We start from the raw sequence: 27,003 nt of genomic DNA, 5'->3' as shown, positions 1-27,003 counted from the left end.
TCTCTCCCTGATCTAGCTGGAGGCAGCAGCAGTAACTGAGGTTAAAATGCTGGAGGTCAGGATGCAGGCATTAACATATTGAGTACATGCCACTTTCAAGGGATGGAGCAGGAGCTGGGAGGTAGCTGGTGTGAGAGAGGAAGTATAGAGAGTCTCCCTCCACTTCCAGTCTCTCCCAGTGCTGGGAATGAATGCTTCTGGATGCTGGAGAGGTCTTAAAACCTTGTCCTCCCTGGACTCATCTCTCCAGGACATGATTTGGGTTTCTCTCCTTCTTTCCATGAAGGAACTAGAAATTGGGCAGGCCAGCCCTGTCTCTGCCCTGGATTCAAGCAGGGGCTGAATGCTTCCAAGGAAGGATTTTTTTCCTCCCACTCTCCCTCACAAAGACAGAGGCAGCAGATCAAAATGCTGCTCTTCCCTTGGCATTGTTCCACGCAGCTTCATGGCGACTTGGCAGGAGCCTGGGATGTGAGCAAACCACCACAGCTTGCTCTTGTCTGAACTGGAGAAGTGATATCCTCTGATGCAGTGAACTGTTTGAGGTCATCCTTGCCTCCAGGAGAGCTAAGCGTGGTGGTCTTGGGCCCCCTCTCCCTTTCGGCCCTGGCATGGGTCACACCTCCTGTGGCGGGTTCTGTGCAGTTTCCCCTCTGTCCCCAAACTGGGGCTGCAGCATATAAGCAGTTATTCAGACTCTCTTAGGTTCAGCCCTGCATGTTCCTCTCTCCTAGGTGAGATTCACACTGAGCTTTTTGCCTGCAAGAGCTTTGGTATTTGCCAGGGGTCAGGGCCTTTCCATCATGGACTGTCACCCTGGCCAGAGTGCTGTGAAGCCCTGCGTGTTTTTCCTTCCTTGAGCCTGTCTGATAGTGTTTCCTCCACATGTGACTTTGCTTTTCTCTGGGCGTTGAACTGTACAAGCCACCTCTGCTGCTTTAACGAAAAACTTCTCTGAACCTATCATTAAAACAGTTGCTTCCCTCCCTTTTGTCAGCCTGTGCTTCCCTCCCTCCTTTTCCTTTGTTTCTTAGTTTGTCTTTTATTTCTGTGTACTTTCTCTTCCTTACTTTGTGTTGTAGGGTGATTTGTCCATGTTGCTCTGTCAGTGCTGGTATCCTTGTTGGTGTGGCTCTGGTTTAAGTGGAGCGACATCTCCCTCTCCCTGTGATACTGGGCATTCTCTACCTGAACCACTCTTAATCATAGGCTTTTTCCGTCTGAATGTCCTTGGGACATGAATGGGTCTGATTGCTCCCAGGGCTGTTCCTCTGCTACTATTTAGACCATCTTTGATGCCTCACTATTCAATAACTTCTCTTCAGGAGCTGTATTACTCAACTAAAAAAAATATCTTGTACAGGCTGCAACTTGCCATATAAGGTCTTTTTGCTGAGGAAGAATGTGTCACTCCTCAAATGCCAATAATAACAATAACAAAAAAAAAAAAAACTAAAAAAACTGTGGGTGGCTCTTTTGGTGAAGGTTTCAAAAATACATAAATACAAGAAAAATTTATAGAAGCCTTCGTTCCGGTTCACTTGGGGGAGTGGCGGCGTGGTGTAGCAGATGCAGCAGCAGCCTGGCATCTGGCCTGGAGAGCTGTGCCCGACCTGCTCAAAGGGCCTCGAGCATACTGCTTTGCTTCCTCTGTGCCTCCCTTTGCAAAAGGGGAGCAGGGGCACTTACCTCCCTTGTAACTGATGAAAAATGTGATGCAGAAGTAAGGTGTCCTTTCTTTAAAGGCCAACCTTCCCAGACGGGTAAAGGGGGACAATTGGCCCACGTTAGGTGCTAGTTTGGTTAGGTCTCCAAGCAAGAGCAGTTCCCAGGAACACAAGGCAGCTATAGGCAGCGGTGACACTAAGTCCTAGTGCTACTATTTGCATTGCTCACCTGGTCCTGGCCAAACCAGGTGTGTTCACAGGGCACCTTCTTTGTGTCCAGGCCTCCCCTTGTGCTTTTTCTGTGCCTTTTGCGATCTGGTATAGTACAACCAGTGGCACCATATGGCAGAAGGTGATGTGACCCGTGTTCCCGCTAGGCAGCACACTGGGAATGCCAGCAAGAAAACCTCACTGGTCAGATCAGTCGTGCAGCCAGTGCAAGGGGGAACACTCCAAGGAATATATTAACTGCTCGGTTACAAATAGGCAAGTACCATGCTGGGCTGGCAGCTGGGATGATGCAGCCAGAGGTAATTGACTGAAAGAGTACTTAGTGTCCATTCAGTTACATTTTTACTGGGATACTCAATGGAAAAAAATGGTAATTATCTTGCTAAAAAATAATGGCTGTTTGTTTCTCTTAAGCAGGGATAACTGGCTTGTACACCAGCTCTGTTGTGTGTCTGTGCCAGAGGTCAGATGCGGAGGGTTTTAATGTGTTCAAATCTTTCTTTAACTCTTTCACTGTGGGTTTTTGTGGCAGCACTCTTGCAGGTGCTATTTTCCTTTGCTGTGTTGGCATTTCAAAGGGGATGTTCCAACGGCAAAAGAGAGAGATTTGTTCCTAAAGTCAGGAAGGAAGAAAGCTGAAGAATGTCTTTAGCAAAAGCCCTGCAGTGAGTTGAACAAAGGCAAAGTTGTTCTAGGGATCTTGCACTTTTTTGCCCTCTAGTAAAGGGTCTTGTTCAGAGGCAAAAGAAAATACCTATTTCCTTCTTTGTCTGACTTTGCTCCTGCAGTTCCAAAGTAGAGGACATTACAGAGAGGAATCTTTGCTCCAAAAACATGTTATGTTAGATGGTGCAGAAATGAGTAACCTGGAAGGGAGTTGTGTATCAGGAAATCTTCTGTCTTATTCCTGTCTTCCCGCTCTCTAGTCTGGGAGAAATGGTTCCCTTTTGCAGACTGAGATTTCTCACTTTTCAAATGGAGAAGAGCAGTCAGAGGCAGGAATCGTTAACATTTGCACAGTGCTTGGAGAAAGCGGCATGCAAACACCTAGCACTGCACTGTTAATTGGGGAGCACTCCAGGTTGGGCTGGAAGCCTGGAAGTAAGTCTGCCAGTCTGGACTGACGCATCCCCTTCGGTTGAGCCTCACTCTCCATCTCTGCAGCTGTGCATATCCAGATAGAGACAGATTCAAGGAAGAGCAGGGGAAGCCCAGGTGAGTTCTATGCACTGAATTATGACCAGCTTGCCAGGCCAGATTTTTGACTCCCTGCCTGAATTTTTCAGCACTGTGGCTGGAAGCCATGACTCTGTTGGTTCCTGTAACAGCCATATGATGTAGGAGTTAAACTGGTGCAGCTGTTCACCAGTAGAGCTGTTATCTGAGCGGGTCTGTTTGCTCTGGAGTTTGAGGAGGAACGGCTCTGCTGCCTGGGTTGGACTAGACCCCTTTTTCTTTTCTTCTTTCCCTAGGCATTTCGAGTGGCGGAGGAGGAGCTGGGTATCCCAGCCTTGCTGGATGCAGAGGATATGGTTGCTCTCAGGGTACCAGACAGGCTGAGCATCCTCACCTATGTTTCCCAGTATTACAACTACTTCCATGGACGGTCGCCTAGTAAGTACTGTTTTTCCTTGAAAGGGTGGGCAGGACTGGGACTTAATTTTATGCTTTCGCTTGCCTCCTAACAAACTTAGAGAATCAAAACAGGTTGCACAGAGGTTTTTTGTTACCAGAACTATTTCAGTGGGGGATCTCACCTCTTTGCACCATGGCCTGACAGTAGCATCAGTGCTTTTGGAAGGGCACGGTGCTGTCCCTTGCCTTTAGTGCCTTAAAATTTAGAATTCAAACTAAAATTTCTTAAAATGCGATCTAAAATTCAAAGAGGAGTACTGAAGGTTCCCCTCTGTACCTCCCATCGATCATTTCCTTTCTCAAGCCCTTTCTGCCTCCAAGCCTGTTGCTGTCCTTGCCACACTAGGAGGCTAGTGAGAGCTGGTGAGAAATGCTGCTGTTTGCACTGCGTACTCTAGTCCTAGAGAAACCAGGCATGTTCACAGAGCACCTTTTTCTTTGTGGTCCAAGCCTCCCCTTGTGCTTTTTCTGTGCCTTTTGTGATCTGGTATAGTCTGACCAATGGCACCACAAAGCAGTAGGTGGTATGGCCTGTGTTCCCATTAGACTGCACACTGGGAGTGCCAGAAAGCCTAGGGCAGCTGAAGCTTATCCATGAGGCTAGTTACACCAGGATAACAGCATCTGTGGTAGGGCTTGTACAGCAAATCAGTACTGGTATAAGGAAGTAGAAGAAAACAACCCGCTAACTGACATAATGGTCATAGCAATTCTTTCAGACATAAAACAGGCCACAGGGCTGCCAAGACATTATATTCATGTACTGGAGAGTTTATCTGGGCTCACAGGAGCATTATTATAGACTTGGTTTATATTTGGCTTTAAGCTCACACTAAGTGAAATAATACGATAAGCCAATTTCACAGATTCCTCCAGAGGAAACTTTAGAAAGTGGGACAAGAATGACTTAACTGGTTAAGGTGAATCTAGATGGAGAATGCAGATTCATGTTGAAAATGCCCTACATCTTAGAAAGGAAACACAATTCTCTGAAAGTTGCCTCTAGTACTTAAACTCTTACCCCTCCTCCACATCTTCACACATTTGAGCACACTCTCTCTTCCATTCCACAGCCTCCTCCCTCCCCCATCCTCATTTTTTTTTTATTTCTTATTTTAAATCTATGCTGATTGAACTATAACTCCATCATGTTTGTGCCTGGTGGTGGGATCTGGGTCAGTTTGGAGTCTACCCCTTCCCACAAACATCTCTTCTACTACATCATCAAGAACTGTACATTTTTATGCCCTCCAGTGTCCTTCAAAATGCTTTGGTTGCGTTCCTGTTGCTGGGGTGAGTGTGTGTGTGTCTGAAAGTGAGTCCAGCTAAGAATGTGCCCTCTGACACTGAGCAGACTCCAAATACCAAACACCATAGTCCTGCCCTTCAAGTGGACTTCAGCAGGACCATGAAATAAGCAGGACGCAGAAGGCTGGAGAGGGAGAGTGGCTGATGTTTTATTGATGTCATGCATTTACATAGGAGTAGAGTTGAAGATACCCATCTTAGTGGCTTTGGAAATTTGATAAATGGAACAAGTGGGAAGTGAAGGCACAATCTGAGCCTAAACAGTTTGCAGGGTCAGATGTCACCAGTCCACTGGTCCCTGTAGTGAAAGAGCCCTGGCTGTTTATTTGGATAGCAACTTTTCATGAGAGAAGACTGCTGGGAACTGAGCTGCCTCTCTGCTCCCTTCACCCTGCCCAGACTCCTCCTGTATTTGCTTAGAAGGGTATAATCTCTTTTCAGATGGATGGTCATTTAGTTGGTTGTACTTAGAAGTGAGGCAGTGGCTCAGATAACTCTGAGTTCCTGTAAGGAATGCAGAGAAGTCTAGTTCAGAATAAGAAGAGGCATAAAAATAGCATCCTCGTGAGCTGTATGGGATCCTGTCTATCATAGTTGTGCATGAAGTCTTATTTTCTGGGAAAGCCTTCTCCTGTACTTCCCAGGGCATGGAGCAATCATTCCCTGCTCTTGACTGAAGTATGCTGGGGATTCCCTTTTCTCTCTTTCCAGCCTTCTGTGACTTTAGAGAGATTCTTTCTTCTGCAAAGAAAAGAGGACTGAGCATTTCTAGCCCTTCCGTGGGGAGTCCTGTTGGTTTCCGCATCAGCGCCACCATGGTACCACAAAGCGCCTGTCATATAATTGCCCATTTTTTGTGATTATTTCTGTTTCTTGACAAGCCTGTTTGCTCCAGGAGGATCTCAGCTAGGAAGTGGCTAGACAACTATGTCAGTGAAGGTTCAGAGTCTCTAGGGAGCCTGGAGCACAGTATATTGAAGCAAACCCTTTTTTACTTCAGTTCCTTAGCTGTGATACATAACAGCAGTGCCTGTCTCAGTGCTGTTCAAATCCAGCCAGACTGTTGTCCAGATACATACTGAAGTTTTCATCCTTACCATTGAGGCCTGATGTTTTGTATTTTTGTCATGTTCCCCCCACTATGGGATTTCCTCAAGAAGGAAAAAGCAGCAGTTTCAGCTGTCAGCTGCTTCCAACATACATTGTTACAACTCACCTGTCAACTTTTGCCCCTTATTCCACTGCAGAACTGCTTGTGAAGGAAGTCTGTGTCTCCTTGTATGTTTTGTACGATACCCATCAGGACCCTCTTGATCTTGTAAAGTAAATGACTCCTAAGCCCGTGAGTTTGCCTTGTGTTCCCTTAAAATCCTCCATTTGTCCTTTCTTCCAGTTGGAGGCATGGCTGGAATCAAGCGTCCATCCTCCGAACCTCGGGATGAGCCTCTTGGGAAGAAAGCCATTTCAGAGCCTGTTAAACCAGTCCCTCCAAAACTGCCTCCTGCCCACCCACCAGCCAGGGCTAAGCCAAAAGAAACATCTCCAGTCACCACAGTAAGAAATGGGGTTTAGGGCATTCTTTATGTCTTAAATTTTTACAACGAGCTGGGGAGTATTATGCTAGTTCAAAGCTTCCTAGTGGTAAGAACTCAGTCTCTGAAGTTTCTGCTCCCTGGTTATAGGATTTAATCCAGAGGTCTGGTTGACTGCGCAGCTTCGGTGGGAGTCATTGGAAAGACAGCAGCCAGCTAGCATTCATCTAGTGGTAAACAGGAAATGGTTGTTTGGGGACATGGCTGTGTTGTTCCTAGTCAGTAGATCTTGGGAATGGAGGTTGTTATTTAACAGAACTTATTATTTTTGCTGGAAAGCATTGATTAAATTTATGGAAACGGTTTCAAAGAAGAGCAGGGATGAAAACAAGGTGGAAGAAGGGAAGCTCCTCTCTTAATCTTAGAAGGACCCTTACCAGCAAGTTCAAATCAAGGACCTCTGAACCTCAGTTTCCCTACATGCAGACAAAATACTCTGGTTCTCTGGCTTTGTGTGAGAGAGTCTCCCTTGGTCTGTCCTGCCAGGGGCTGTTGCAGTTTGTATGATCTCACAGGTAGCTGAAACAAGTGTTTGCATATCACTTCTGTATGTTACTAACTGACTTTGTACCTTGAATGCCCAGCTACCTGGGAGGTTCAAAGCTGTATGCTGGGTCCCGTAGGGCATTGCATGCATTGCCTGTTCACCCACTGCTTCCTCCCCCACAGAAACGGATCCTGGCAGAGAGTGGGAATATCCGCAGCAACAGCTGTGCTATGTGTGGAAACCATGTCCACCTGGTGCAGCGCCACTTGGTCGATGGGAAGCTCTATCATAGGAACTGCTTCAGGTACATCTCTTCAAAGTGGAGGCAGATGCATGTGTGTTTCAAGGGCTTCTTTGGGATTGGAGGGGGCATGTTGCTGCTCTTTTCAGCTTAGAGCCTGTAAACTCTGGGAGTCTGCTTTTTTTTAACCCATAGCCAGCTCTCGGGAGCTAGGCTGACTGTGTCCTGGACAGCCAGAAAGTTCTTCAGAGGGGTTGGAGGCACATGTGCTGCTGGAGATGTTTGTCAGAGAGGAGGCAGGTTGGGCCTCATCTTAGCCCATGCTTAAGAGGAGGTCTTTGCCCAGGTCTGTTCTCATCTACACCTTTCATACTTCAGGCCGTGCTATTAGCAATTCCTATTCTGGTGCCTGGAGAACATGCATACATGGGCTGCTCACTGCCAGTGTGGTATCTTTGTGCTCCCCATGTTGGCAGCAGAAGTGTCCCTGCACTCTCCTAGTGCTCTAGAGGATATTTTCTGAGATTTTCCTATTCACAGGTGCAAGCAGTGTTGGAATGTGCTTCTGTCTGGGGGCTACAAAGCTGGGCCTGAGCCAGGTACTTTCATCTGTACCAGTCACCAGCAGCCAGACAATGTCTGGAACTCTGGACAGCAGACTTGGAACAAACCTGAGAGCACCCCAACTCTTACTCCTGCTACAGCAGTCCAGAAACCAGCAGAACCCAAGAAGCTGGAACAGGTGTTGAAGAAACCAAGCCAGGAAGGCCTTGCTAGTTCAACAAAGCTATCTGTTTCATCTTCTGGAAGTTCTGGCTTCAAAAGTCTAAATATGCCATGGTCCTCTTCAACTGTAAATAAATTGGATCACCATGAAGGTACCCCACCAGGACCTCTTTGGATCACCTCCACAACAAAAACACAGCAAGCTCGAGCAGAATTTTTTCACTCATTGGAGTCCCCCAGCAATAAAACCCCTGACACCAAAAAACAAATCCCTTCTTCCCATGGCTCTGCTAGAACTGCCTTTGCCAGAACCACTCCTGTGGTCAGTCCAGTGAATGCTACGAAGGATCAGGCACGTAACCATATCATGCAGGCTTTGGCTGGATCGAACACCTCTCCAAATAAACCAGGAGGACTCAATTCTACTGGCTCCCCAGCATCCAGTAGGTAAATCCTATTTCACTTTCCCTCTTTATTCCTAAGATGACCCTTGGGATAATTTGGAGAAGTCTCTGCATCTTTCTTCCCTTCTCCCTGACTGCTTTTGTGGGTGCAATTTAAATACAAGTAGAGGGGCTCATCCAAATGTTTGGAAGAGAGGTCAAAAAAGGTCTGTCCTTTCAAAAAAAAAAATTTATGGGAACTTTTCTTTTTTGCAGTGGCAAGTTTTCTCCCGTCAGTTCTCGATGGCAGAATCCAGATCCAAAAACACAGCCCAACAGAATAGGGTACACAGCGCTGAAACAGGAGAAGGTCACAGAGCCTCTGCCCAAGAGCCAGGCTGCAAGAAAACCTGTTGACTCTGTGCACAAACCGGAGTCTAAAGTCTCCAAAGGTAAGGATGGCAGATTCACATGTGGTTTTGTATGGATACAGTACACCAAATTTATGTCCTCCTCTTGGGCTGGTACAATGAATGTATCAGTGACTGCTGTACTTTCTATCTGCATAGGGGTTTTCTGAGTTTTGGGACTCAACACAGCTCCATCAGTCCCTGTGTAATTGCTTCCTCCAACATGGAGAGTTTTTATTCTCTGAGGTTCTCTAGGTATTTGAAGCAGTTCTAGCTGTCATGAAATGTTGAAATCATGATGGATTTCAGAGGCTTAGGTAGACCTAAGGAGACCTTCCTAGGGTGGTGGTTATTAATAAGGCTTACTTAACAACCCTATTTATTTTGATCTGAGCTTACATCATGGTGACCAAGCACGATGAGGGATGGCATTCTGGCAGTACACTATGTCTCAACTTCCTGGCTGCCTGGTTCTTTCAGACCAGGAATGCTATCTATCTGGTGCTCGTTGTGAGCTTGTGTTCCCCTCCTTCCCCCTGCCATTTTGGCTCCAAGATCTGAATTGTTTGTGGTGGTGCCAAATGCATGTGTATGTTCATCTCCACTGTGGCTGTTTCTCCCGTGTCTGTGTAGGGTTTAAGATGTTTGAGTTGAAAGGGGCAAAATGCCACCAAGGTTATTTACTATCTATTGCACAGGAATCTGTCCATCTTAAGCTTGTTGAACTGTGGTTTGCTACATCAACATTACTACAGTATCTAGCCCAATGCATGGCTTTTGTCCCCCACCCCAAGATCTTCCTGAAATGCAAATCTGGCTTATAGCTTTCTATCAGATCTAATATTTTTCTGCTATGTCTCTTCCTTTAGGAAGCATGAATGTTACTGAAGACAACTCTGAGAGCCCAGCTGACTGGAGATCTCTGTTGAAGCCTGTGGCCAACAAGTGAGTGTCTTGGAGTCAGCATGTTTCCATGAGAAGTAAACAGATATGTCCATGTCTGCAACCATGTTGCTGCAGGCCTTTGCGCATGCAGGAGACGAGCTCTTGTGTTTTGATGCATCTGTTTTAAAATATTTGATGGAAAAGACAAAGGCTTTTGTTTCTGGGGAAGGAAATATGCTTCAGATTGGTGGACCCTGATGAGAAAAGTGGTGACTGTTCTTTCTTCTGGATGGAAATCCCAGCCCTGGATGCCTGGATTCCTATTGTGGACTAGTTTGCTGGAGGGATGGTTTTCTATCTTTGTTTTTCCTCTTTGTAGAGACCAAGGTGGCTCTAAGAAACCTTCTGAGAATTCCCAGATGAGAACAGAGAGCCCAGCACGGAAGGAGATAAAGCCAAGTCCATCTGTTGTCCCATCAACAAAGGAAGACTCTGGTATGAAGGATATAAGCTTTGCTTTGTTTTGCAAGACAGGCAAGGCACAGGCATTAGTGCAAGATTAGGATTATGCGGGTGATGCTTGCTCCTTGCTTTGAGGTATTCTTGATCTCTGCACCCGCTTTGGCCATGCAGTGCCTTTATTTGGAGAGCCAACCCTCACTGAGAAGAGGGATTCAGCCTTCATAGGCTGTTTCCTCATCTACAAGACAGGAGGCAAGATTTTGCTTATGTTGTCTTGCATAACTGTGTAAAGGTGAGAAATTTTGGTCATTGCCCTCAACCTTTCATTCTTCTCCTTAACCCTTTTTTCATACTCTTGTACTGCAATTGGTGGTTTCTCTCACTGTAGTCAGGAGAGGAGAATTAGGACTAGGGGTGAGGGTGTCTGATGGTGAGGGTCAAAGACTCTGGGATATGAAGGGATTTTTTGTGAGATGAGTTATCCAGGACCTATCTGTGCTTCTTAATCTAGCTTCATCTGGTGGGTTCATGAAGAAGAAGCTGCTTCCCAGCTCAGATCTTGTCAGGAGCTGTCAGAATTTGAGAAAAGGCTGGGAAGACTGTGGAGGCTCTTCCAAGAAGAAGGAAGAGGAGGACCAACAGAAACAGAACACTGACACATGTAAGGTCATTTCTACCTCCTCAGAGCCGTTGTCTTCTGCACTGTCAGATGATCAGGACTCAGTGTGGGAGACATTCATCCCAGTTTGCTGTGGCTAAACTTGTAGTTGTTGTCATGGGGGGAAAAATCTGTGTCCTTAACCCTTGTTAACTGAGCTGGGTGAAGCAGGAGCCAGCCAGGGAGTTCAGTGGGTAAACTTATTCCAGGGTGGAAAGGGAAAATTTAAAACAGGGATTTGTCAAGATCAATCCTTTGTCATTCTTTGACATAAAACGGTGAAGAGGAACATTTGGGGAACTGGGATCTAGTTAGGGCTCTGTTCCTCTTCAGTTGAGTGGCTTTGGAAAATGAAAGGAATATAGAGAACTGTCAGCAGAGACTTTGCAGCCAAAGCTGCTTCTTGGACATTCAAAGAAGTTCTGAACAGTTTTGACCAGTTCTGTCCTTACCCTTAAACCATTTTTTCGTACTTCTGTCAGTTCAACCTTACCTTTGCTGTGTACCACTTCTCCTTTGCCCAGTTATCTTGCTCCTTTCCCTCCTGCCTAGCCCACTGCAAAGCAAATGAAATGTCATGGAACTAACCTGATGTTTACTGCTGTCTTGTTTGCTCAGCTTGTTTATTTTACCCCTTCCTCACACCATCTGGTTCACTTCTTCCAAATTGGACTATAAGCTCCTCACAACAGGGCTCAGCCCTGACTCTGATGTTTGTATTGGAAGAAGCAGGATGGGCCCCCAAGATTGGATGACCTCATCCTTTACTGTTAGCTGTTTCTTACCCTGCACTTACTCTTCACCTTTGACAGCTGATAAGCTTTCAAACTCCAATCACCTTGTCTGTTTTAAGTTTAGCATGCTTCTGCTGCCATTATTTTACCAAAACTTTCCATCCTGTTTTTCCTCAGACCTAATCTTGTGTGTATTTCATGGGCTGTGGATGGTGACCATTTCTGTAGATTATTAATTTTCTCTGGCATAGGTAGTATTTTCTGTTGGGAAAAGGGACTCCAGGTTGTCTTGCCACCTGTCCTGTTTCAAATTTTCAGGCAATCAGCCAACTCGTCTTGGGTCTGATGAGACAGAACCTGAGAATTGGATTGTGATGCTGAAAGAAGGGGATATCAGCCCCTGAGTTGGTCAGGAGAGTGCAGTTTTACTAGCTATTCCCCTCCAGGCACCTCATTATTCTTACAAGCAATTATGAAGCTTTCTGCTTTGGTTGGAAAGATGCAGACATCACCCAGAAGGAGCCTGGAGATGCAGGGCCAAGCTGGAAGAGAGAGGTGTTGCTCAGTAAGCAGCAGGCTACCTGCAGCAGGCCAGTACCCTGTGAGAGGAACCTTTAAGAAAAGTGAGAGTCACAGGCAGCATAGAGGCAGCAAGCCACCTATGCTCAGAGGGGAGAGTAATTTGGAGACCAGCAGTGCACAGACAACACCCAGCATCTCTTCCTTTTGCACTTGTCATAGAAAACTGTTACAGCAAGGACTGGGCAATTAAGAGCTGTCCTTGAGCTCTTCCATGAATTACTCATCAGCCACAGTCATTGTGGTTGCCAGAGACTCTCAGGAGGCTCCCCAGTCTCTCTCTCTCTCTTTCTCCTTCTCATATGTGTGCTGAGCCTGCACCACTCCTGCCTTTCTTACAGCCTTGCTCTTTTGATACTATAGATTTTCCTTCTTATCACATCATCCACATATGACTGTATTCTCTCTTTGTGGTAATTATCCAGCCCAGCCCCTTGAGTATCCAAATACCTCACACTCTTCTGTAGTTATCCTTGCAGCACAGTTGGGCAGAGGAGGCTGAGACACAGTGGAACCAACATACATTGCTTAAGGATTGATTTTAATAGGTGTCCGGGGCCTAAATAACACTGTGTAGCTGGGCCTAAAGGACTTCTCACCTAGGAAGTGTGTTGTGGAAGGAATTGGACCTTGGTTTCCTGAGGCCCACGTTAAAATCCCCTAGACCATCTCTGTTTCATCAGTGTTTACTGATACCTCTCTGTACATGAGTATTAGAGGGGCATTTTTAAGTATAAGGTGATGTTTCCTGTGGTGGTAATGCAGTATTTCTGTTCAGCTTTTTGGCAGCTTAATAAGGGATGGATTTTGCCATGATAAATATCATTGAGATTTATTAAAATAGTGAATGAACACCGAAGTTGGTATTCCCATCAAGATGGTGCTTGCAAAGCAATCACCCAGATCACACAAGCGTTAGGTGACTGCCTATGTCCTGAGCCTCAGAGGCAAGTAGCATCCTGTGGTCTAAGAGTATCTGAAGGTCCATTAGCAAGGAGTAAATCAGGGCTGTCTCATCTTCTGCCAACAAATTGCTCATCTCAGTTGAGGCGTGCTGATGCATAGATGTTATCAGCGCCTTCTGGGTGCAGGAACCTGTTCTGCTCTCTGGCAGTGGCCCACTGCACAAGGTTACTGAAAGTTTGTTGTGGAATTTTTTTTTTCCTTCCAGTTAAGCCCTCTGCTCCAAAAAGTATCCAGAAGCCTGAAGCAGTGTCTCCAAGCAAGGTACGGCTGGAAACCGTGTGTAAAAGGCACAGGCCAGGAGTGCTGGTGATCTTGCTGGAGTGATTGCCCTGCAGAGATGGAGACTAGCCCTTTTTCTTCATTGATATGTCTCAGATCATTTTGTTGGAGGGTTTATTAAAATTCCCAGGAAAAGGGTGAAAGGCTCTGGGGCAGAGACAAGATGGAGAGACTGCAGATTTTCTCTCATGCAAGGGGATGGAAAGGGCTGGAAAAAGCTGGAATATGACAGTAATAAGACACTTTGCTGCAGTAAGACACAGACAAATGGAAATTAAATTTCTGGCAGACACAGTCCCTCCCAACAAAAGAGCAGGAATGTGTGTGGATTGACTGAGTGTGCCATGGCCAAGTTACAGGCCTTGTCTGTGAAAGACAAGGAGTGGGTTGATGTTATTACCCTCAATGAGCGTGTTACAGCGCTGTAACATTCCAGTGTGATCCCTGCTCTGTTGTGAACAACTAGCCCTGCATCTTTGACTCAGCCCTTCCAGGGACTCTGCAGTCCACTCCCTTTGTCACTTCCCAGCTCTCTCGGAGCTGGGCCCTCAGGGGCAGTCTGAGGAGAGTAAGCTGTATTTGCTCCTAACTTTATTTTTCTAGCTGCACCCAGACTATCTACCTGAGGAGGAAATCCAGGAGAAAGTGCGTGACATCGAGAAGCAGCTGGATAAGCTGGAATTGAAAGGAGTGGATCTGGAAAAGCAGCTGCGGAGCTGCGAGGGAGGTAAATGAGACCAGAGAGCCAACTCTGCTACAGTGGGGAAAGTGTGAGGTTCATGTCCTACCCCTGTGCATTCTTGGTTCCTTTTCTAGGAGTTCATCACATATGTGGAAAAACAGGTTTCCAAAGGTACCTGGAATAGCAAGAACTTTCAACCAACTCTTATTGTTTCCTTATGAGTTATTTCAAGAAGGTTTTGATACGTTTATTTGGTTGAGGATCAATAAGTTTGGGGAACAGAAAGCTGCTGTTGATCTGGCTTTTGGATTCCAAACCATACTGGCTGTCACAGCTGGCTCTGATTTCGCAGGGCTTAGTGAGTTCATTCAGAGTGGCAGAGTTGAGCTGGCCACATGAAAGATGAACTGAATGCCCTGCGATAGAGTATCTGTGTGTAGTTTCCTTGCATCTGCTGGGGGAGTTGTGCATCCCTTCCCTAGTAATACCCTAATATTCCCTAAGAATGCTAAGGATGAGTTGTTTTCACTTGAGTTTGCCTGTGGCTCATACAATTTATCCTAAGCTTTTCTTCAAGTGATTGTGTTTTTGAGCCGGGGGAGCTGAACTAATGCAGCTTCTGGAGGTGTCTTGGCTTTTATCTCCTTTGCAGATGAGTCTGAGGATGCCCTCATGGTGGACTGGTTCAAACTGATCCATGAGAAACAGCTGCTGCTCAGACAGGAATCAGAATTGATGTACAAGTGAGTGCAGCCAGACACTCATCCATCTGTCTGTGCACCTACACGTGTGAGCAGTAAGCAGTAAAGGAGAGGAACTGGGGCAGTCCAAAAAATAATGTGCCAGTTGGTGGGGTGCGAGAGGCGTTGAGGAAGTCTCTGGGAGACCTGCCAGCATCCTGAGGCATTAGCTGATGGGCTTTTGCCACCTTGGATGGGTGGAAGAGCTCCCTCCTCACAGGCTTATCATAGAGCCTGGGAAACATTACAAATACGGTAGAAGATGATCCTCCCTGCCCCACCAGCCCCTGCCTTGATAGTGGGCCATACAGAGGTGAGGCTTCAGTATGATATGAGAAGGGTCCAGCCCTGGGGCATGGAGATGCAGTAACACATACTTCTGTGGTCCCTTTCAGGATGAAGCAGCAGAAGCTGGAGGAGAAGCAGTGGAGCATTGAGACAGAGCTGCGGCACCTCATGAGCAGGCCAGGTGAGAGCGAGCTGCTGAGAGAGTCCTGCTGGCCCCTGGCTATGCAGAGTCCTCACTTCGTGCATCAGCCCCAGGATGTCCTTCAGATCTGAATGACACTGTCTGACAGAGATTGCAGTTTCACTGGGTGATCTCTCCTGATTAAACTGGCAGGTGCAGTCCCTCTATTATACCTCACCCACCTGTGTTTTCTGAGAGGATGTAAGATGTGGCCCTAGGGATAATCAAATCTGAGCCCATGAGAGGGATGTGTTGGAACAGGGTGGGAGACAGGAGAACACATGGCCTGAGCTACAGTGGGGAAGTGCCCCCTGTAGCTGTGAGATAGGCTTCTCTTTTCTTGTGCAGAGGAACAGAAGACACCGAGGGAGAAGGAGCGAGAGAAGGAGCTGCTAGAGTCATATCTTAACACAGTCAATGATCGCAATAATATTGTGGAGTGCCTGGATGAGGACAGACTCAGGTGAGATGTCTCAGGTGGTGAGAGATGAGCTAACAACAGGGACAGTTTGTGCTGTGCTCTCTCCTCTCCCCAGACTGTAGGGGTGGATGAATGACTGTCACTCAGATCTCTGCTCCATCAGGGGTTGGTGGTGACTTGTCAGCCAACCATCTTAAATGCTGCTGCCATTGCTTTCCTGGCAGCTAGTAGAATCTACAGGGGGTCAGGACTGCAGCCACATTCAGTGCTCTGAAGTTAATGCTGCTCTGAGGACAAGGCCTGTGAAAATGAGTAAGGCAGAGGGAAGAAAGGGAGAGACTGGAGATGAAGCCTTGGGGAGGATGGAGGAGACATAGGAACTCCAGGAGGACTGTGGGATCACAAGGATATGAGTTTGTTCATCTGCTGTAGAAAGTGAAAAGAACAGCCTTAGACTCTCCTGTGCTGAGAGCTGAATCCTCCAGAAGTTGGAAGGAAGGCTGCTGGGTCAAGTTGTTGAATATGTGGCTTGTGCTGAGAGCAGCCTCTGTTACCTGCCCTCAGGATACTGACTCTGTCTTAAAGATTCCAGGAATGCCCAGGCTTTTGGCTCTGGCCTCACTCAGGCTCTAGGAGATAGCAGTGTGTTTGTCCACGACTGCAGTGCAGACGCTTCTCCTGCACCATAGACTACTGGTCTCAACCTTTATTCATCTCTTAGGGTGTGATGTTGCCTTACAGCATGGTGAACTCAGATGAATCATATGCTAGCTGGGACTAGCATAGCGTTGAACTGCTATGGTCTGGCAATCCTCGCATAAGCCCATTTTTAAAGGAGACTAGGTGCAATTTGCTAGTGTCTAGGACTCCTCTGTCTTTCCCCTGCACTCTTCTTGAGGTGCACTCTGGGCATCAGTCACTTCTGAGTAGCCTCAGGCCTTCACATGTTGAAGTGTCTCCCACTCTGTTGTGAAAGAGAGCAGTTTTCTAATGCTATTCTCTTTCACTACAGAGAGCAAGAGGAGGACCAGATGTTGGCAGACATGATTCAGAAGTTGGGTAAGGGCCAGTTCTACAGTTACGGAGCAGCACTGGGCTGCACTGAGGCTGTGAGTTTCAACTTGCCTTGTGTCTGCTCCCTCTCCTACAGATGGACCTCGTGAGAGCCAGGAACCAGAGAAGAAGAATAAGTTCCGCTTGCCCAAAATATGGAAGCAGAAAAATAAGAACTAAGCTCAGGAGTTATGTTCTCTTGCCCAGAGCCTCAGAGAGGACTGTTAAAGAGATGTTCTTTCCTCACTACTGCTTTCCTGAAGTCATGCAGAACTGTGATCAGGATGCTCTTCCCTCTGACATGGAGACTGCAGGTTTGCAGACCAAAGGGACTGTGTGAGCCCCCTCTGTCCCTGATATCTGGTCTGAGTGTATCTTTTCTGGATGATGGACTTTTAAGACCTCTTTTTTCTTTCATCTAGTTGACAGCTCAGGAGGGCAGAGCTCAACTCACTCATCCACTTTCCAGGGGTCATTACAGTCCTGAATGCAGACGTATGGCACTGCGTGTCACCGCACAATGCCACACTCCTGCCAGATAGGGCTGTGTCGATGACCATGTGTTGGTCCACAAAGGGGCAGTTCTTCCTTTCTCTCTGCATGTGCTATGGCTTTTTGGCCAGGTTCAGAGACACAGAGGCATCAAGGACTTCCCACTTATTACATCAATGCAAAGTGGAGCTGCAGATCCCACAGCCAGGGGAGGCAGCAAGCAGAATCACCTCCTTGTCTCTGAGGTGGGATGTCCTAGACCCAAAGAGGTTTCAGCAGTAGTGCTCTGTTTTTAGACCTCCTTTTGGGAGTAGTTGTAGGCTCATTTCTCAGAGTTGTGAGGGGTTGCTCACTGCTTTGTTCCCTCTGTGGGGGAGGTTTGTAGTTTCTGTATTTCCCTAATGACCGCATGGTGAAGTAGGGTTTTCTTTGCCTGTGGCCCATCATGCCACACAAGTCATCTTTTAACAAGCAGGTGCTAACCAAGAGCAGAAGGGAATAATTGGGTTTGCCTCACCCCCAAGTTTGTATATGGGGACAGACACTCATCTCCCGGGGCTCTATTTCTGGGCAGCCAGTGCCCTCAAGGGGTGTTGGGGTTCACTGTGATGGGACCAGGACAGTAAGAGCAGCACAGGGCAGGTACTGGGCTGCAGGTGATGAGGCTCTTCCCTCTGCATACCCAGAGTGACTGCAGCCAGGCACCTGCTGTACATGGCCAGCATCCTGTCTTCCCGGTCAAGCTGGGGAGCAGGAATGGAGACTGGCAGGGAGAGATCAGAATTATTTGTGATGTCTCTAACTCTGGTAAGCGTGGACTCTCCTTTGCTTGCTTCCTCTCTCCCAGGCAGGGAACTTTGTGGTTTTTCCAGGTCCTGTTTTCCAGCAAGGCCCAGGATTTTGCAGGGCAGTTTGTTGCCCACTGTGCCTGATGGCAAAGCCGAGGCAATGCATCCCTTACCCACGAGGTGGCAGTGGGACTCTCTGTCCAAGGCAGCCCACTCTGGACATGGTAGGTGTGTGCTCAATGAGATATGGAGTGCCCGAGGAGTCTCCTGGTACCTATGGTATGTGCTCCTTGTGTACGTATAGCAGGGCACCCTGTACCGGCATATGCTGATGTCTAATAAAAAATTACTGGAGCAAATCTCAGAGTTGAGCCAGCACGAGTTTGGATGTGGCTTGCCCTGGATGCTGTGATCACTACCAAGACCCTCTCCTGAGACACGGGCACCTGGAACAGTGCACAAAAGGAAGAGCCCTGCTTTGTACTTGTGTAATGGAGGGCTTCCCTGCCCAGCACCTGCAGGCCAACCACAGGTCCTGGGAGAACTGTAGGGCCAAAAGGTTTGTCAGTGGTTTGGTTTGTGTGTCAAACTCTTTCTGGCTCTTGGACAGATAAGAACATTTTCCTCCTTGGCTTAGTCTTGTACCCATCCTTAAGCCTCGCAGGATGCCAGTACAGTTGGTAGTTTGAGGGACCAGACTGGCTGAGTTGCAGTTCCATTAGGTGAACCAGTAATGTAGGAAGCACTGTGCTAGGCCTGTCACTAGCACTGTGCTCTGAGGTAGCCCATGCTCACCTAGCATGAAAGGAAGCTAGCTTACAGGACATGCTAGCACAGGGCCTGGCACACTTTGCTTCACCATCCCAGTTGTCGACTTGTCTAGAGGATGGAAGTGCTTCCTTCCCTCTTGCTATGAGGGGGAAGGAGAAGGCCCCACTCCTAGACCTGGGCAGTAAATCCCCAGAATTAATATTGCCTGTGTGGGCTGTTAGCTGAGAGAGGAGGCTTAACCCACCTGTACTCAAGGAGAGGAATATCCTTTGTAATGAATGGGTCCTCCTCCCACAACTACCCTAGGCTTTCATCTTTTGAGGCCCAAATTCTACCTCGTGGAAGAGGTTAGTCTGCATATATTTGGAGGTGGCAGCACTGATCAGGCAGCTTGCTTGATCCTTCACTCTTCAGGAGACAGAGGACAATTTAACCTTTGTCCATCTTGAAAGCAGGCAGGAGCTTTGTCTAGATAAGAATACGATCAGAAGTTCCTTAAACTAAAACCTCCCAGGACCCTGCGGTGGCACTAGCTGAATGGTTTGGCCTAATACAGAGTTTGATTTTATGAGAAGGTTAACTGCTGCCAGAAAACAGGTACTCATTATGCCTTGTTAGTATGTGCTTAAAGCACCTGCCTCCAAGAAAAAGGCTTTGAGGGGAAAATTTCACCTCCCTCTCTCATCTATAGTCTGTCTGAGGTGGTAGCTGCTCCAAGGGACAAGGCTCACCTGGAAATGCAGTGTGGATTTATAAGATTTAAGTAGTCTTGATAGAGAAATACTGAGAACAGGAGTGGAGAAATCAAGCCGACAAACCCTTCTTTGCTGTATTACTTGAAATTGGGTGGTTACAGACTCATACGAGGCCAACTTCAAGACTCTCCTCAGTTACTGCTTCACCAGAGGTGAGTGAGTAAATAGCAGAGCAGTGATTCAAACAGATCCTGCCCAGAGATCGAAAGATTTGTCTCTACTGTTATAGCACTGCCTTGTTGTGGCCAGGATCTGCTTGTACAAGACTCTGTACTGCCTTGGGCTTCACAACTCTTGCACACCTAGACAGCAGCTAGTTACAAACATGAGGACAACCCAGCTCATTCCTCCTTTCTCTGCCTTGAATTAAGACTCACAGGGATTTGCATTTCCACCACTCTCCTAACCCAAGGCTCAAAATGAGCGCTAGACAAACTAAGCTACTGGCTAAGGTGGAAAAAAGGAGAGGCTTTTCTCCAGCTGGCTGCTCTACACTGAACTGATTCCCCTGCCTGAACTCTGTTTGCTATCCTCGTGGAAGCAGCTTTACTTTTGCTGTGGAAGTGGTCCAGGAGGCAAAGCAGGAAAATCTGGCCTTCAGGAGGGAGAAGCTGGGAAACCAGCTATTGACTGTTTCTCTCCCCACAGTGGTCACCTGTGCATAATTTAGGCAATCCAAGTACCTTCCTGTAACCAGCAGGAATCATATTCCTCTTTCTCCATTGTAGAGGACTGTTTGTGCTCTGTTCAAACTCCATGAGATACCAAGCCCTGAGGTCAGGTTAGCCAGGATTGGTCCGTATGTTGCTATGTGCATATGGGTGCCTATATTTTGGCAATGGCTGGGAGTTTAATTTCTGTTTTAGGTCATCTGCTTCACTTTTAAAATGATTTTAAAGGGACTGGATGTCTACTCAATTAGGGGTTATGGCCTCATCGGCTCCTGGATAACCAGAGCGCAGCAGTTGCTTTACTCGTAGCTGAAGTAGAGTGCGGGGGGCTGTACAGTGCTTGAGGGCTGCATTCTTGGGCCTCCATGGTTAAAGAGTGATGCAGGTCCTGCTGCAGGTTGGGGTGAAGGGAAGGCTGTTCTCTGCTTCAGCACTAAACGGCTTGCAGCTGAAGCCAGGAGTAGGCTCTGTGCTTGTCTGTGTGTGTGTGTATCTCTCTCGTCTGCTGTTTTCTTTAATTACAATCTCAGAGGTAATTTCTGACGCATCATTAACACTTCTGAGTAAACAAGGGGAATTCTCCAAATTATTCGCCATGAGCACAAAGGGAAATTGGCTTTCATCATCTCCCTCTTCATCCAAGGAAGAAACTGATCTTGAACAGGCATGGGGAGGAAGGGAGCCTCATGGCTGCTCTTGTGTACTTTGAACCAACTTGAGATGAAGAAGCAAGACAGTCCAGCTTACCCTGCTGACTGCGAGGGCAGCAGTGCCTGCAGCTTTGTCCCTACTGCTGAGCTAAGTGGCAGGTGCTGGTAACTGTAAATGCAAAGTGCCTCGTGAGTATGGGAACCTCAGGCAATTCTTTCCAGTGGTCACCTCCCATTTTCACCTGGACAAGTCTGTACCTGAATTGTTTGAGAAGAGACTGGGGACAGAGCAGTTACTACCTTTCTCAAAACCATCTAGAAAGTTGTGTTTCAGCACGGAGGGTGACATCCTGGTCCTTGGTGGTTTGGGGCTGAACGGGTAATTTCTGAGGCCAGCCCAGGTCTAGGAGGGAAGGACAGAACTTGGTTGATATGGAGGGCCACACAGGTAGTCCCTGGGGAGCATTTGAGATGCTTTTAGCAGCTGGGGTGGGAGGAGATGGCTGGAGAGGACCTCTTTGCTCGGAGGTTGGCATTTCGGCTTAGTACAGAACTCCAAGGAAAGAGACTTCATTAGAGAGGTGGCACATGGGGCTTTTAGGTGAAGCAATTGCACCAGTCTGAGCACCCAGGCATCTCCCCTTGCTGTGCACCACACTGACAGCCAGTTCACCCGGCCTCGAATGCGGTGCCAGAGTGTCTGCGGTAGCAACCAATAGAGCGAAGGTTATTTATATTCATGTTGCGGCTCTGCCAGCCGTGACTCTGTTATCTGCCATGCATGAATATTATTTGAATACAGAGTTTGTCGTGACTATTCTTCCGCGTGAAACAAGGGATTTGCTGTGGGATAGGAGCCCTCCCTCCAGCTGTCAATCAGGAGGGGTTTCCTTTTCCTGTCTGGTTGGAAGCTGCATCCCCAGCAAGGTGAGACAGTGGACACTTTTTCTGTTGTTAATATCCATGTCTAATCTCCTCTCAGAGGGGCCCTTTGTCCTATACTGTAGCCAAGATGAGTAATTCAGGGATAGATGAGACGCTATAATTGGTTTGTGACAAATTAAAACATTTTTCCTTCAGAGCTGAGAGCAGGACTGTGGTCTGGAGCTGTCAAGCATCACGGGGGAGGGTGATTTTTGGAGTAAGCGCATTGCAAATTGGCTCCAGATATGCCTTGGAGTCTGAAATTAAACTCCAGCTGGTGACTTCTCAGTTGGGATTTTATTTTTGGAGTAGGGAGAGAGGGACAAAGGGATCGTGTGAGGGGGAGAGGCTGATCAATAAAGAGAATGCAGGGAGGATGTGGCTTTTTTTGCATTGTTCAGAGAGCCATGGTTAGGATGCAGGAAGCCTGCAAAGGTGTGATGGGAGTGAGCAGGCCAAGAGGTGGAGCCCATCTTTGCCTACCTTTCCTCTACACTGCTCCCTACTCATCTCATCCAAGCTGGTCTAAGCGGTTCTTCCCCCTGCCTCCTTCACATCCCATCAAGGAAGAACCATGATGAAAAGCTGTGGCTAGCACATCTGCACTCCTTTGGTGTAAAACAGTGTCCAGTAATTTGCAGGCTGGTCCTTGCCACGTGTTGCTTTAATTCCAGCATTAAGAGAAGATCCTTTGTCCACATAGAGAGCAAGGAACCGGCTAAAAGTTGGGAACATAGAGGTGATCTGATAGACAGTTTGATGAAGTACCTGGATGTGCTTCCAAGGTGTTTATAAGCCAACTTTGGACAAAGTGATGGAGGCAGAAGGAAAACCACTTCCTGATGCAAATGTTCGATGCTGTAATGGAGAATGCAACAACAGCATTGTCTCCATCATTTGATGGAGATGGATGGAGAATAAAAGTATATGAACAGCAGGTTTGAGAAGGATGTGGATCTGCAGAGGACACTTAAAAGAGGTAAGAAGAGTAGCTTGGAGGGATGATTCATATTTAAAAACTAGAGTGGAAGAAAGCTCTGAGATGGGAAGAGTAGACAAACTCCAAAGGACAGGGCTGTTAGGGGCTGAGCCTTGCCAGACTGGCTGGATGCAGAGCAGAGGTAAATTCAATAAGAGAATGGGTCATATGAGTGGGAACAAGGCCTTGAGTTGTTTGCCTCAAGATTTTTTTATCTGATACTGAAGAGACAGGACAGCCAAGGAAAGGGTGATGTGAATTTTCCAATAGAGTATAACTTGAAATGAAGGAAAGAGCTCTGGTAGAGAAACTTGTAGGTATCGAAACAGGAAAAGCACAAAAGCTTTCAGGGGTTCGGAGTTCAGAGCTGGGAGGTGTTAGATGATGACATAGGGCTGAGGTTTGGGCATCTCCTAGATATGAAGGGTGTAACTAGCAGGCAGGATGGCAGGCCCAGGGTGACAAGGCATTGGAGGTTTTGAGAGGAAAGATCACGGGATCTAGCTTAGCTATGGAAAGTGTAGATGCTGCAAATCCTGAAAGGCAGGATCAGATGGCGAGCTGTGACTGGTGTCACTTGTATTAAGACGTTAGCTAATCTGGTTTAAGGGGATAAGCCCAAGAAAAACTGTAGAGATGTAAATTGGAGCCTGTCACTCTTCACTCTCCTATGGAAAGCAGACATGGGGAGGAGGATATGCTGACAGAGACCCTGGATAGTTGATCAGAAGCATAGGCCAACATGGAGGAGTACTGTGAAGATGAAGAGTCATGAGGCATCAGGTAAGAAGGAATGACAAGAATTGCCAAAAACTACAGTCATGTAATCTGGGTAGAGAAATGTAGGCCTTCAGCTCTGGCAGTGAGAGGCCATGGGATGGCGTCAGTGGGGCTGACACTGGGGTGGCCACAGTCTCTGCCAGGGCAGAAACAGGGGTGGAGATGATGCTGGATGTGTGCAAGAAGGGAAACCACAATACAGAAAGTATGTTTACAAAGAGGAAAGAAATTTCTGTGCCTTAAAATGCCAAAACATTACAAGAAATCATTTTTTTTCGGTAAATGCCTAGGCCTAACAAGAGGACTAGCTGGTTCGAAGGAAGGTTTGTGTTCTTAGATGCAGTTACCTGAACAGAACCACTGAATTTTTCTACTGACCCCCTGTACATGTATACAGTGCCTTATGGAAAGGTGCAATTGCAATTCGTACTGCCAGACATCCTCCTCAGAAACAGGGTATTTTCCATTTCCATTTTGGTGATAGGTAGTTGCTGTCTTTCTGTGGTGCCCTCCTTTGCAATGAGCTTCTGCTCATTTCACTGCTATTCTCAATCTTCCTTGTCTTCCTGGCAAATGGCTAATGATAAAAACTAGGTTAAGCATAAATTGGCTTTCTGAATGTCCCCAACTTGCTGAGGACTTAAATATGGGAAAAGAGCCTGTATGTAACTGCTGAAACTTCCCCACTCTCTGGCTTGCCAGGAGTACATCATGTCCAGCAGTCTGTAGACCACATAATTCTTTCAACAACTCAGACGCCAATAATATTCTTGTAACTTGCTGAGACTTTGGGATCTGTGATGTTGTAGAATATTGCAGCTAAATTGTTTAAGGACGGGGGAAGGAAGTGATGAGAAAAAGCAGGCAAAAATCTGCTTAAACAAAGGTTAGCTGCAGCTGAACGAAGTGGTTAAGTGGAGGCACTTGAGTGTTTCAGTTCATATTACTGAAGTGTTTGCTGTATTTCAGAATTCGTGCTCAACTTTACTGCCCTTTTACAAGCATGATGTTGTAACAGCAGAAATCTCTTCCTTGAGCAAAAGGATAGCTGGAGTTCAGTTTCCTTGCTGATGAGGATAGAATCCCATGTGCTAGGTGAAACTGGTGAGGCTAGTAGTAAATCTATAGAAGTGCAGCGATTATGGTCTGGGAAGCTTATGTGATGCATATCAAAGACAGTATGTGAATTGTGTAAGTGTGATGTAGGTCTGGCACTAAAATGATAAGAGTCATATCAAGGGAATAACTTAATTAACTGGTCTTGATCAAAGAACTATATGAATTCAATAGCCCAGTTTTCAGAGCTAAATGATGAAGTTTAGAAAAACTGTACTTGACGCAATTATCAATTTTCCTGTCCAAGGAGCTTTGAAGTTGTATTAAGAAGGGACAGTCTATTGTTCCATTTAGGACAACTTTTTCCCTTCCCCAAGTGATCAGAAGGCAAAGGGGCTCTGTATCCTTTTTCAAGTGCTCATTTGAAATGGTCGGAGGCATAATAAACAGTGGATGCCAAGGGGAACAGTATCTCTGCTTTCACAAATTAATTGTTTCAGATGGTGTAAATCAGAAACAAAGAGCTGTCCTTTGCCTGACAGTCAGTAAAATGTTTTAATTTCCCTAAAGCTTTCATTTTGCTTAGAAATTTGGAGAGGAAGTAGTCCTGTTTAACTTCCTAGGAGCCTGGACCTTTTGGTTTTGGTCTTTGTAGCATGATTGTGCACCTACAAAGGGAAGGAAGTGTGCTATCTAAATAGGATGATGGATTTCACAGCAAAGAAGGAGTTAAGCTGTAGAAAGGTTTCTAGTGCCATGTGTGTTTACCAACTTGTATGTTGATGTCTATCTACATCATTGTCTGGTGTCTATCCTATGAGTTGAATTTCTTTGCAGAATGATTCTTTAGGCAAAAGAAAGAGAGAAGTATCTGGACAACCTGAACCAAAGTCCTTAGCTCAAGCATTTTGTCCATCTGAGCGTTTTCTTCTTAATGGGTTCCTCAGCTGCTGACTCGCATGGAGTACTGGAATCAGGTTTGTACCTTGATTAACCAGGGCCTATAAAGCAGTAAAGTGGTCTCCGGAGGATGTAAGCAGAGGTGTCCCGCCACAATTCACTGAAGCTAAAGGAGGTGGAATTTTCCCTGAATTTCCCTGAAGGAAGGGAAGTTCAGCTCTTTCATATTTTAAAACTGAATATAGCTACAAGGAAGGAAGCTAAGTAACTGTTCTGCAGAATGAAAACATCACCAATTCCATACTTTGAATTCACTCGTAACCACCAATGAAGACAATGCTGAAACACTGAATTGGAGAGGAAATGAGGTCCTCCGCTGAGAGGATATCAACTTACGTTGCAGATCAAGGGGCAAATAATCCAAAAACACAAAGTTATACCAAGTCCAGTGTTTCCTTATTGTGTCAATGTTTGTAAAGAAAACATCTTTCTAAAAAATGAGAAATTAAGGATGCTGTCCACTGATCTGTAGGCCTTGTCAAAACCCCAGCTCTTGATGCAGTCTTCCAGACAAATAGATCACAGAAAAACACTTTAAGTCAAAAGTCTCTGAATGTAGAATGCGCTTGAGCTTGGAACTGAAATGTTCAAATTCAACTTTCTTCCCTCTTTTCGGAAGTGAGCAGGGGAGAACACTCATATTTGAAACCATGCATAGCTCAGTGCTTTTGTTTGGCACCTTTCTTTAAGGATTAACCAAAAAGACAACAGGCTTTCTTCTTGTTGCAGAAGGCACCTGTCTGTTGTGTAAAATGCACTCACATGCTTTCACAGAGTATTAAACCACAGGCCAAACATCAGATGGAAAAACAGTGAAAGGCTGATTTTCCCAGTGGAGTAAGGTTTTACAGTACTTTCTGAGAAAATCTGGTACATGTATTTGGCCCAGGATTAGTAAAGATAACATGGATAGTCAGTGACACTTTTGTCTGATGAAATCCACTTGCTTGTGGAAGCTGAAGTTTAAACTTCTGCCCAACTTTGTAACTATTCTAGGGGAAACATGGAGGCTGGTAGCCCTGTGTTAATGTCAGCAGCATTCTGTGTGTGTTCCTCCATTTGCTGCTGGCTTCTCTTCCCTTTGTGTGCAGCTGAAATATCCCCAGCTGGAATCCTGGAGACTAACTCTTCTGTGTAGCTGGACTCAGTGCAGGAAAGTTTTCTGCACTGTTACCTGGAGGGACATCAAGGTCTCTCATCAGGTCTTCCAGAGAGATGAGTCTGTTTGATATGGCCTTCTTGAAAAGGATACCTACTTACTCTTTCGTCTGTCAATGACAGTGATGGAAGAAAAGTCCAACTGTTCCCAGCTTCTACTACCTGTAAATATGGTCGTCTTCATCCCCTGGACATTGTCCCCTTTCCACCAATGAGTACTTCATTTCCAAGGCAGGGAGAACTGAGGATGGGTTGTGTCCACCAGGTGCAATGTGAGGATACTGTAGAAAGTTAAGAAGCCTCAGAAAGGCCCTTGGGGAAGACTAGAATTAATTCAGTTTCCTTATGGCTCCAAGACTTTCCTTTGCAGAACATGGATGGACTTCAGGTTTGCTCTCTGCAATTAAGTAG

At 46.5% G+C, this 27,003-nt stretch overlaps 1 protein-coding gene across 4 annotated transcripts in view; it reads left to right on the top strand.

Annotated features, from left to right (window-relative positions):
• Positions 1–25,282, top strand: part of MICALL2 (MICAL like 2) — a 32,781-nt gene extending 7,499 nt beyond the window's left edge. For 2 of the 4 annotated variants that reach the window (XM_062588205.1, XM_062588206.1), the window contains exons 3-17: positions 3,371–3,512; positions 6,235–6,395; positions 7,103–7,224; positions 7,702–8,334; positions 8,547–8,722; positions 9,550–9,625; positions 9,945–10,060; positions 10,539–10,688; positions 13,170–13,225; positions 13,847–13,970; positions 14,578–14,668; positions 15,061–15,134; positions 15,483–15,597; positions 16,568–16,614; positions 16,706–18,269. In XM_062588205.1, coding sequence (XP_062444189.1) covers positions 3,371–3,512; positions 6,235–6,395; positions 7,103–7,224; positions 7,702–8,334; positions 8,547–8,722; positions 9,550–9,625; positions 9,945–10,060; positions 10,539–10,688; positions 13,170–13,225; positions 13,847–13,970; positions 14,578–14,668; positions 15,061–15,134; positions 15,483–15,597; positions 16,568–16,614; positions 16,706–16,788 — 2,166 coding nt within the window. In that variant the 3' untranslated portion in view covers positions 16,789–18,269. Of the gene's footprint in view, positions 1–3,370; positions 3,513–6,234; positions 6,396–7,102; positions 7,225–7,701; positions 8,335–8,546; positions 8,723–9,549; positions 9,626–9,944; positions 10,061–10,538; positions 10,689–13,169; positions 13,226–13,846; positions 13,971–14,577; positions 14,669–15,060; positions 15,135–15,482; positions 15,598–16,567; positions 16,615–16,705; positions 18,270–20,615 lie in introns of those variants that run through there. The other 2 variants (XR_009959970.1, XR_009959971.1) reach the window with 2 other exon arrangements.
• Positions 25,283–27,003: the final 1,721 nt, after the last annotated feature.

Source organism: Rhea pennata, chromosome 15 (genome assembly GCF_028389875.1).
Source record: "Rhea pennata isolate bPtePen1 chromosome 15, bPtePen1.pri, whole genome shotgun sequence".
NCBI classification, from domain to species: Eukaryota; Metazoa; Chordata; class Aves; order Rheiformes; family Rheidae; genus Rhea; species Rhea pennata.
This window is presented reverse-complemented; position numbering and strand designations above follow the sequence as displayed.